General features: G+C 53.5%; 1 protein-coding gene across 1 annotated transcript; it reads right to left on the bottom strand.

Moving 5' to 3' along the window:
- Positions 1-257: 257 nt before the first annotated feature.
- Positions 258-11,895, bottom strand: HTR6 (5-hydroxytryptamine receptor 6; the record flags this gene model as incomplete). The annotated part of the gene is made up of 3 exons (XM_082615210.1): positions 258-707; positions 900-1,058; positions 11,182-11,895. 3 exons carry the CDS (start codon positions 11,893-11,895, stop codon positions 258-260), a joined length of 1,323 nt encoding a protein of 440 aa, XP_082471336.1.
- Positions 11,896-12,132: the final 237 nt, after the last annotated feature.

Genomic DNA, 12,132 nt, shown 5'->3' with positions numbered 1-12,132 from the left:
TCCCTGGAGTCCCCTAGCCTTGCTCTACACACATCCACAAGTTACACTCAATAGTGGGGCATCCTGGAGAAAACTGTACCGAGCCAGCAACTAGCCCTCCAGGTAGGAGGCCTGGAGTGGGCACGGGGAGCTGGCTCCGTGCAGCCCCCTGGAGCTCAGCGGGCTCCCAGGAGACCTGTAGCCTCCTGGTTTCAGCCAAGAGCTGGTCCAAGGCCTCAGGGACTTGGTCCCAGCCAGTCCAGCGCTCCAAGCCTGTGTCAGTTCCTCGGGGTACCAAGCGGATGCAGCTGCAGCTCAGGCTCCGCAGGATCGATGTTGAAGAAGCTGACTGCGGTAGTGGTCCTGGCAGGCGGCGGGGGGTCCCGGGTGGCCTCTCCAGGCAGCAGCAGCTGGGCCGTGAGTTGCAGGCCTGAGGAGCCCCCCGAGCCCGGGTCCGAGTCCGAGTCCAAGCTCGGCAGCAGGGGCAGTGGCAGCACATGCTGCAGGCTCAGGCCCGGCCGTGGGCCGCTGTGAGAGGTACGCATGGAAGGCGAGGCAAGACTGGGCTGGTGCTCCCGGGGGCAGTGGGGACACGGCAGGAACCTGCCCAGGGCCCGCTTGAAGTCCCGCATGAAGAGCGGGTAGATGATGGGGTTCATGGTGCTGTTGCAGTAACCCAGCCACGTGAGGACATCGAAGAGCCCCGGGGAGATGCAGTCGCACACGGCCTGGAGGGACGGGGCACGTCATGCCTGGTCCTGGAGTAGGGACGCAGGCCACCCGACCCAGCATGGATGGGACAGACACATAAACACATGGAGAGGCAGCCCGCCCTCCTCCCTCCCCGGGTCTGGGCAGGGGTGGGGCTCAGGGCCTCCCCAACAAGGCGTGGACTCACCTGCCCCTTGTGGTAGCATTACCTGGGCTATGTTGACCACAAAGAAGGGCAACCAGGTCACAAAGAACATGCCTAGCAGGATGCCCAGTGTCAGGCTGGCCTTCAAGGCCTTCCTGCTGTGCTTGGTGGCTAGACGCCTGCTGTCAGCCGACTCCACCCTGGGGCATGGGGTCCTAGGCACCTGCAGAAAGGAAAGCCACGTGATTTAGTGAAGAATGCACCCCAGTCTGACCCTATTCCCAGCCACAGACTGAGCCTTACTCCTAATTCTAGACTGAGCCCTAGTACGAGTATTAAACTGAGCCCTGACCCTTGAATGAGCTCCAATTGTAGTCCTAGACTGAGGCCTGACCCTGACTCCCGACTGAACCTTGACCTTGGCTTCAGGCTGAGCCCTGACATCAGCAATAAGCTAAGCCCTACTCATGGCCCTGAACCCCTGATGCCTACCATAGGTTGAGCCTTACATAAACAAGATCTCAAACCGAGCCTCAACCCTGGACCAGACTGAGCCCAATTTTAGCATCAGACTGAGCCCTGATTCCAGAAATAGACGGAGCCTTGGTCCTGGTCCTGCACCGAGCTATGACCCTGACCCAGCGCTTCACAAGGAGCTCTAGGAAGCACAGATTTCCTAGGTGCTGGGGGCTCATGGTCATGTGTGTTGGCCAGTGTCAAATGTTGTCCTTTGCAAGGCGTGTGGGTCTTCTGAACTGTTGGATTTGTGTTTGGGGCAGTGTTGTCCTGCACTGCACTTTGGCACTACAAGAATTAGATGTAATTGAACAGTACCTGACAAAAGAGGACAGTTGCTGTCCAGGGCTTGGCAATCTCTTTGCCTATGGATTCTCTTTATATTTCGGAGTGATGGTTTTGTCTGCACCACTACTCTCAGACTCCACAAAATAAAGTGCATTTTTTAAAATATGTGCCCAAAACAAATGTGTACAATTAAATCTGTATAAATTACTAGGGATGCGAGCAACCTTGGCATTTTACACACAGATTTCACTGTGGGCTGACAGACATCTCCATTCCCACACGTGGACTCCGTGAGTGGGAACTAGGGGAGAGAAGGAGGAAAAAACTAGGAGCTGCTTCATGGGGAACACGGCATGAGGGGTTAGAATGTGACTTTACAAACGGGAGCGCAGGCATCCCAAAACATTAAAAACGCTCTCTGATCCCAGATGACCCATTAGCCCAGAGGTTCTCTTAATTTTTTCAACTTTGTGAGCCCACTGAGACTCTAATGAAATCTACAAAACCACTCCTCAGAAAACAAAAAGCTTATAAAATTTTATAAACACACACACACACACACACACACACACACACACACAGACAGAAAAAAGTTCCCTCATGTCCAGAGGGTTCAGAGACCACGGTGAAGTCCATCCATGAAACCCCTAGCGGTCCATGAAAGCTGGAATGTGAAGCCCTCCTCTGAACCATGTATTGTAATCAGTTTGGATTTTCATATATCAGCTTTCCACAAGGCAAGAGCCATCAATCTGGACAATTTTTAAAGTAAATACTGGTATGCAGAGGTGCGCACAATTTATTGAATTATGAAGGGGTATGTGGGCTGCCTGGGAATATACCTGGGCTTTGAAAGCCAGGGATTTCCCCCCAACATTTCCTAAACTGCATGAGAGCCCAGCTTTGCTCTTGAGGCAACCAAAGATAGCTTGGGTATGGGAAGATGAAAGAGAAGGAGGCAGGAAGGGAACCAGATTCCCAGGCAACCTTCACAGATGAAAATGGGGTGGAGGAGGCAAAGCCAAGTTGTGTCAGCCCTGCGAGCACCAAAGCCGAACCCCCTACCCCGTTCCCCTCCCAGCCCTTTTTCTCTCCCCGCCTCCTCAGGGTAGCCAGGCTTGGTTACTGTCCATGGTGCTGAAAACCCAGCTGCATACCTACAATATCTTTCTATAGGATCTGGAATGGCAGTGGGCAGGAGAGGGGAGACAGGCACACTGCAACTCCCACCCTTCGATGTGTTTCTCCAAGTGAAATCTGGTTAGACAAATACCAAAGAGACCCAGAGCAGCCTAAAAGAGGCCCTTGATTTCTCCCTTCTGTCTTGGTGGGGCAGCATTGAGCAGAGGCAAGAGCTTGTTTTAAGACAAGTGATCTGGCTTCAAATCATGCCTCTGCCACTTACTCGCCCTGTGATCTTGACAGTCTCTGTTTCCACATCTGTAAAATGGGAGAAAATACTCACCTTATGGAGTTGCTTTGAACCTGTGGATATACATGCATGCACAGTGCCCGACATAGATTAAGTGTAAATACATAGCAGCCCTGATGTCGATTCAGCAGTATGAGTATGAGGTTGGGGGAGTTTTTAGCACCTTCAGGAGCCCTGTTTTTCTGCCAGCAGCTTGAGCTTTCCAAAGCAGCCCAGATGTCAGGACAAATGCTCTGACCCACTATGGTATGGCAAGGAAGAAAAAGAGGATCTGCTTTTCTCTCTCCTTCTCATTTTCTCTTCTCCAGAGTGAACTCTATATGGCTCCCATGGGCCAACCTGTTCAACCTGGAGGGAGAGGCTCCTGCTTCCCCAAAAGAATCTCCTAGGATCTGCCGTGACTTTGAATTGCTGCCACCAGTGGGGACAGACATATGGGGAAGAGGGAGACACCGTCTCCAGAAAGCCCTAGCCACACAGGTACCCCCTGGCCCCTGAAGACCTGGGGAGGGGGCAAAAGACAGCTGTGATCTTGCTAGAGCTCTAGGGCACTAGGATACCAAGGCACTCAGGGAGACATTTTGGAGCAGTCATCAGGGGAGGGTGATCCAGAGGGACTAACCATGATCTGAGAGTCCCTCTCTAGTCTTCCTAGGAACCAACCTGTATTTCTCTTTCTCCTCTTCTCCCCAAAGAGTTGACCCAAGAACACAAGCAAGAGGGACGAGAGAAGGAATTGAGGCTCAGAGATGGTAGGGGAACCTTCCCAAGGTCACATTGTGCCAGTACAAAGCCTCAAACAAAAGTACCAGTGACCCCAAGTGATCATCCCCACTTATCGAGCACTTACTATGCATCAGCAGTTGATGTTCATTCTGCCACTGAGTCTTTATGGGAGGAAGGTATTATAATCTCCATCTTGCAGATGAGGTTCAGAGAGGCAAAGTAACTTTCCAGGAGTCACACAGCAGACAAGTGCTGAGTTAGGGGATCAAAGTCATCTCTGGCTCCAGAAAGTGCACTTCACCAGGCTGTTTCCATTTTGGAGGGTGGCACCCCCAAGTAAAACCCCACCACTGTCACTGGAGGCCCTCATGGAGCAGAAGCCAATGGCAACCGCCAGGCCACACTCTGGGTTCTGGCTGATGCCAGCCTCACCCTTCCCACTTCTCTCTGCCCTGTAGCCACCTCATGGCCCCATGGCACGTTCTGTTGTTTGCATGTCCCTTATACATGTCTGTGGCATTTGTCACTGTCAGAGGGCAGCTACTGGAGGACAATCTGGCAGCGCCCTTCCAGGAGGCAAGTCCGCTTACAGGTCCTTATGTCCATAAAAACCCGTACCTGTGTCTCTACACTTGGCTTGGACAAGAATGTGTACCACAGCACCATTTGTGATAGGAAAAAAATGGGAAACAGCCCAAAAGTCCATCAAAAGGAGAGTGGCTAAATAAACCCTGGTACATTACCACTATAGAATGCAACACATCTGTTTAAAAGAATGAATTGATCACATGGAAGGATCTCCACGACACAGTATCCAGTGATAACGGCAAGTTGTACAAACAAGAGATACAGCATGATTCCCTTTGTTTAAAAAAATACATAGCGCAAGGCACTAAGTTTCTTTAGGTACATAAACAAATATGGAAACACACAGAAAAAGAACCGGAAAGACACTGAGAGACCTAGGAGTGGGAGGTGATTGGATGAGGTCAGAGAGGTCTTTTATTTTATCGTTATTGATGAATTTTCATTTTAAAGTTACTTACGTATTCCCTCGTGTACTTTCAAATTTGTACAATCAACTAATCATAGTGTGAGGGTAATAGGATAGACCCTAGAGCCAGACTGCCTGGTTTAAGTCATGGCTCTGTTACTAACTAGCTGAGTGAACTTAAGCAAGGTACTTTACCTCTCTATGCCTCAGCCTTCTCATCTGTAAAATGGCAATTACAATCGCATCTACCTCGTAGGATTGTAGTAAGGGTTAAATAAGATAATAGAGGGCTTCCCTGGTGGTGCAGTGGTTGAGAGTCCGCCTGCTGATGCAGGGGACACGGGTTTGTGCCCTGGTCCGGGAGGATCCCACATGCCGCGGAGCAGCTAGGCCCATGAGCCATGGCCGCTGAGCCTGCGTGTCCGGAGCCTGTGCTCCGCAATGGGAGAAGCCACAGTAGTGAGAGGCCCGCGTACAAAAAAAAAAAAAAAAGATAATAGAAAGTTACTTGAACAGTGCCTGGCACATAGTAAGTACCGTGTGATTGTTACCTTGTTGTTTATTGTTATTTGTGTTCACCTCAGCTCCTTCCTAATGGTGATGAGGCTGCTGATAGCAGTGAGGGTGATTTCTCTCCCTAGAAAGTCTCAAAAGGGTGAGCTCCCCAGAACCGTGCCTTTTTACCATCAAGAGGAAAGGATAGGAATTAACATTTGTCAAGCACCTACTATGCGCCAGGTTTATATATATCATCTCATTGATTCTTCAAACAGCCTCAAATGATAAATAGCATTACCCCTGAGATAGAGGGAGGTGAGTGACGCGTCCAAAGTCATCCAGCTGCGACGGGAAAGAGGCAGGATTTGAACCCGTGCTCGGCCAGACGCACAAGCTCCTGTGCCCTGCCCCAGCTGCACCAGGCAACCTCGTTCTGAGCAGCAGCCAAGGCTGTCATGCTCAGCTCTGCTTCTCTGCCAGCCTCTCCCACTCAGCCCCCTCCTCCCCCTCCAAGATATTTCTGTGATCACAGCCTCCTCTGTGGAGGAGGAAGCAGAGATGGAAGGGAAGGTGGATCACTAGGACAGAATGATGCATAGCTGGGTGATGGAGGGTGAAAAAGCTGGGGGAGGAGGAAAAGGAGGAGAAATTGAGGGAGAGAAGGAAGATATGGGGTGCAGAAGGAAGGAAGAGAGGGGTGAGCTAGAACGGAGGGAGGGGGGTAGAGAAGGGGAAAAGATGAGGTGGAGAGGAAGAGGATAGGGAAAGGGTTTTGACCACAGGAACGCTGGCAGAGAGAGAAAGAGACTAAGAACGCAGGAACTCCCAGCTGAGCCTCCTGCTGCTCCCCAGCAGGCTGAGCACCCGCACTGGTCCCTCTGGAACCCCCCAAGGATGCGTCCCATCCCCACATGGGCACCCACCTTTCACACACACACACACACACACACACACACACACACACACACACACTCCTGCCCTGGCGGCATCTCACGTTGGCACCACCACCACCTCTCACAGCCCTCTCTCCAACCCCAGCCCATATGCCCTGCCTGGCCTCTAAGCAGAACTCTTTCTCACAGCCCCTGGGGCTGGGAAGACCTGATTGAAATCGCTGAGCCAACCAGTGGCTTTTTAAAAGGCCATTCACATCAATAGGCAGATGTGGTGGAGAGAGGCATAGAAAGATGCTCCAGCCAGCTCAGCTCCCTTGTCTGAAACCCCAGAAGAGCCAGGACTTCAGGGACTGGTGCCCAGCCCCCTCCCCTCTGTGGGGAAGCTAGAGGCTGGATCGGAGAAGGAGCTAAGGGTTCAGTGGGGCTGGAAAGAGGAGGAAAGGGGCCAAACACACCCCCCAAGTTCTGTTCATTCTCATCAGTTCCTTTAGGTCCAGGCAATGAGAATGCCTCCGTCCCCAGACTGGATGCTGCTGGACTCTGGGGCGGGCCAGCTTGGCTGGGGGAAGTGGGTCACAATCCAGGAGGCCGGAGTAGAGGCAGCGTCCCAGAAGCCAATTCCCCAAATGCAGGCAGTTCTCCAGACAATAAGGAAAATTGCCCTGCAGAAGGCTTGCTTAGGATCTGAGTGGGTTTGGAAGCAAGGGAAATGGTAGAGTCTGACACTGTCTCATTCAAATAAAGAGAAAAGGCTTCCCAGAAAGTAGGAAGAATTTGCACAAACACATTTCTGGCTTGAGAGGCTGCGGGTTATTCTGCCAGCTAAAGGACCCATGAAGACTCCTCCCAGCCTTTGGTTTCGTGACTTCCTCGCTTCAGTTTGCAAACGTATGCACAGGGAGTAATAGACCCTGAATGTTTACTGGCAGAGGCACCCTTCTTATAAGCTCCAGAACCCTCATCATGACAGGGTTTCGTGGTCAGTGTCTCTCTCTCCAGCTAGAAAGTAGATTCCAACAGGGCAGGATCTTCTCAGACCCACTCATCCCTGCAACCACAGCACAAGGGAGGTACTCAACACAGTACCAAGGAAGTGAATCAATGTACTAAAAAGTGCAGGATTCATTGGCTACAAGAACTGCTTCTAAAAGTGGGAGAAAAGGGAGAGATGTGAGTTGGGATTGAAGCCCTGGCTCGGTGAAGCACTGTTGTTCATTTCATTTCTCTCACCACCGTGCACTGACCACTCATGACACGCCAGGCACTGTTTTAGGTGCTGGGAATATAGCAATCGAGACAAGTCCTCACCCTCATAGAACTTACATTCTAGTAGGAGGAAATAAACAGTCAAACAGTAAATGGGAAAGTATATAATATGTCAGGCGATGGTATTTGTTGCTGAGAATAACTTAGGAAATTAGGACTGGACGGGATCTGGACAAGTATGGCCGTTACTACTCTTGATGAAGTGATTAGGGAAGACAGCCAAGCAGAGGCCAGAAGAAAGTGATGGAAGTTAGGGGGAGAACCATGCAGAGATGTGAGGAAACGGCACTTCAGGCAGAGGGAGCAGCAAGTGCAAAGGTCCTGAGGCAGAAGTGTGCTTGGTGTGTTCAAGGAATAACAAGGGGGCCAGGGGAGCTGACATAGAAGGAGTGCGGAGGGTGGTGGAAGGCAAGGAGGCCATAGAAGGAGCAGAGGAATGACATAACAGGGCCTGCTTTTTTTTTTCTTTTTTTTTTTTTTTTTTTTTTGGCCATGCCTCACAGCTTGCAGTGAAAGTGCCAAGTCCTAACCACTGGACCGCCAGGGAATTCCCAGGACCTGCATTTTAAAGGGATCGCTGTGGCTGCTGTGTAAGATCAAAAGGGAGCAAGGATGGGCTCAGGAAGCCAGTGGGTGATCACTGCAATAACCCAGGCATCAGAAGCCCAGGGGACTGAGGGAGGCAACCGAGACATGAGAAGTGTTTTGAACGCAGAAAGCACACTGGGCGTGCAGTGTGAGAAAAAGAGAGGCATCCAGGCTGCCTCCAAGGTTCCTGGCCTGAGCAACTCATATCAGTTAGTCAACATGAGGAAGACAAGGGAGGGACTATGTCTGGAGCCTGGAAAATCCGGAGTTCTGTTGCGGGCAGTGGTAAGTAAGTGGCCCAGGCTGGAAGTCATCAGCGTGTAGGTGGTACTTCTGGTCATGGCACAAGACCAGCTCACTGAGTGAATGTGGGGAAAGAGAAAGGAGGTCAGAGGACTGAGGCCGGGGGATGTCTCGGATGGTGGTGGAGCAAGAGGACCCAGTAGAGGAGACTGAGAAGGCACAGCCGGTGGCGTGGAGGGTCTCACACCGGGTGGCGTCCCTGAGGTCAATGTTTTAAGAGTGTGTCACTGCCCACAGGCAGCACAACGCTCAGATCCAGGCGTTGGCATCAGCCAGACCTGAGCTGGAACCTCACTAACCAGCTGTGCAACCCTGGGCAAGTCACCTCCCCTCGGTTTCCCCAGATGTCAAACAGGGATGATGATTACTTGCCCCGTTGGGTGTTCGGGGGATTCGCTTAGCTCAGTGCCCGGCAGGTAGAGATCGCTCACAGGCTGTGGGGCTGCAGCTGTTAGCACTTGGGGGACACCTGCCCAGGTGCTGAGGCCAGAGTCTCAGGTACAATCCTGGCCAGTTAGCTTCATGGAAAGAAAATCTATGCATCACAGACATTGCTGGAACCGAGAATCCAGACCAAGGCCGGCCAACTTCTCACCTCCTTAGTCACTGGGGCAGAGCTCCCCAGAGTGTGAGAATTGGAGATACCCTTGGGGGTAAATGGACACCCTATAAAATAACTGAGTCACAGAGTGGGAGCATAGGCCTTTAGAGTTCCCTCCCAGCTCTTCTGGTTACATCAAGAGAAAGCCTCATGTCAGTGGTACTGTGTCTTTAACATCCCTCCAACATCTAACAGAGAGAAAGCAGACCTCAGGCTCAGCATCCCCAGCCATCCAAGCTGGGCTTCAGTAACGCTGCTGGTGCTTCGGCAGCCTCAGCGAGGTCGTGTTTGTGATCACCTTCTATCTGTGGCACGGATACTGACTGCCCATTTCCGGAAGAGAAAAGAAGTTTTCTTTCTAAATAAATTCATGGAAGGAAAAAGATAAATGAGATGACTCCAAGGAAGTGCTAAGTACATAAGGATGCAGAGCCTTGAGGAGTGCGTGAGGGTGGGTGGAGGGGTAGCAAGGCAGATACCACAAGGCAGTTCTCAAACGCCTGAAGTCTGGGAAACGCTCCTTTACAAGAACCCAGGGAGAGAGGATGGATGGCCCAGCGCAGCTGCCCTACAGCTGCAGAACCAAGTCAGGGTCACAGCCACCTGCTGAGGCTCAAGGGCGTTCTCCAGTGAGTACGCGGGGAGATCAGCTGGGTGCTTTGTGACCACCTAGAGGGGTGGGATGGGGAGGGTGGGAGGGAGGGAGATGCAAGAGGGAAGAGATATGGGAACATATGTATATGTATAACTGATTCACTTTGTTATAAAGCAGAAACTAACACACTATTGTAAAGCAGTTATATTCCAATAAAGATTAAAAAAAAAAAAAAAAGAATGTTCTCCAGTGAGAAAGAACATTCCTCCTGTCCACCCAAGACCCTGTCCTCCTACTTGATGGGCCTCACTGCTGGGATGACACAGGTAAGCCGCTCTGGGGGGTGCTGCCGACCAGGGTGTTAGCCTCTCAGCCCCCATCTATCCAGTGACCCCCCCCCAGGTACCTCCCATCCTGCAGGCACCTCCTCCACCTGAGGATAGACCAAGATGACACTGGTGAGCCCATCTGGGATCCTCTTGGGGGCCTGTGGCCTAATTCTCTAGGGCTCAGCCCTGGTCAGTCTAAAGTCCCATCCCTTGGCATGAACAATAGGACTCGGGCACCGTGTGACCCACTCCACTCTAGGCACTGCAGACCTTGAGCAAAGAGCACCGACCCCGTTCACAGGTAATCAGTGAGCACCTACTATGCACAGTGCAGATCAAAACTCACTCAGACACACCCAGCCCTCGTGGGGGCTTACACTCTAGTGGGGAAGACAGACAATGAACAAATCAACAAATAAACTGGGGATCGGGATCAAGAATAAAAGGGTGGGGGAGGGCAGGGAGGTCTGCAGACAGTGTGGTCAGGGAGGGCCTCTGGGAAGGGGTGACCTGTGAGCTGAAGAAGAGTCTCAGTCAGGCAAGGGCGGCCCCAGGGGAAGAACATTCCAGTGCAAAGACCTGAGCACAGAATCAGTCTGGTGCCTACTAGGACTGTCAGAAGGGCCACAGGACTGCTGCAGAGAAAGGGGCGGGGAGGGGAAGAGGTGCAGCTGGAGAGGTGGTCAGGACCGGCTCCCGAGGCCAGATCCTGACACAGGTCTCCCCTTTATCTTGAGAGCAATGGGGAGCCACTGAAGGGTTTGTAGCAAGGGAGTGAGGTGATCACGCTTCTGTTTTTGTTTTTGCAGAAAATGGATAGGAGTGAGTCTGGCGTGGAGGCAGGGGGAGCCAGCAGGAGCCTCTCAAAGGCTCCCAGGTAAGAAGCCATGGTGGCTTGGATCAGGAAGGTGGCCTTGGAGATGACACATGTTTAGAGGCAGCACCAACAGGCCTTGCAAATGAATCCCATGAGCATGAGGGAGAGAAACTGTTCTTAAGTTTCTGGCGTGCGATGCCATGATGGTGCCATTTGCCATGATGGGGACGACGGGGGGACGAGCAGGTGGGGAGAGTTGGGACCCCGTGAATTCCCTGTTGCACATGTTACCTTCGAGAAGACTGCCCCACATCCTGGAGCGTCCTGTGGACAGTTGGACATTGAGTCTGGAGTTCAGAAGAAAGGTGGGAACTGGGAATGACCAATCGGAGGTCGTCAGCAATTGTATATTACATGGCGGATGCCTAGCGGGCACCCAATGGCTGCTCATTCTTCTCCATCCCACAAGCCCGGGTCTCCCTGCGCGCCCCGGGTACCTGCAGCGTCTCCAAGGCCTGGACGGCCATGCCGGTGGTGAGGGAGGCCACCTGCACGGCCTGCTTGCGGGCGGCCAGCAGGATCCTGCAGTAGGTGAAGCAGATGGCGCCCGAGGGCAGGAAGAAGGTGAGGCCCGACGCCACCAGGACGAAGGGCAGGCTGGCCAGCAGGCGGCACTGGCCCGGGGCGGGCGCCCGCGCGCGGCCCAACTCGTGCCAGCCCAGCAGCAGGGGCAGGAAGGAGGCGAGCGCGGCCAGGCTCCAGGCGCTCAGGACCAGCGCCAGAGCGCGCGGGGGCGTCATGCGCAGCTTGTAGCGCAGCGGCGAGAGGATGAGCAGGTAGCGGTCCAGGCTGATCAGGCAGAGGTTGAGGATGGAGGCGCTGCAGCACATCACGTCGAAGGCGGCCCAGAGCAGGCAGAGGCCCCGCGCCAGCACCCAGCGCCCGTACAACGCATTCAGCATGGCCGGCGGCATCACCACCAGCCCCACCATCAGGTCCGACGTGAAGAGCGACACCAGGAAGAAGTTGGACGTGTTGCGCAGCGTGGGCTGCGTGCAGATAAGCGCGATGAGCAGCGAGTTGGCCGCCGCCGTCAGCGCGATGACCACACACAGCGCGGCCGCCACCCAGCCGCTGCCCCCCGGCTCCGATGGCGGCCCCGACTCCCAGTCCGGGGCGCTGTTGTTGGCGGGGCCCTGCTCTGGGACCATGAGGGCGGAGGGCGAGCACGTGAGGCCCGAAAGGGGTCCGGAGGACGAGGTAGGGTGGGCGGGAAGACGGAGAGAGGGACCTGCAGGTGCAGAGGCTGGGTGGGCGTAGTCGGTGAGAACAGACCACCCCCTGGGGCCGCAGGTGGGAAGGTATGAATGGGGCTCTGGGTCAAGGAGCAGCAACCTGAAGAGGATGGAGGGGGGGGCCTTTGGGCGTCCTCGGGTGTGATGTAGGGA

The sequence above is a fragment of the Mesoplodon mirus genome (genome assembly GCF_964341445.2).
Source record: "Mesoplodon mirus genome assembly, chromosome: 3".
In the NCBI taxonomy this organism is placed as follows: Eukaryota; Metazoa; Chordata; class Mammalia; order Artiodactyla; family Ziphiidae; genus Mesoplodon; species Mesoplodon mirus.
The sequence above is the reverse complement of the archived record's forward strand: the minus strand, read 5'-3'. Positions and strand labels throughout refer to the sequence as shown.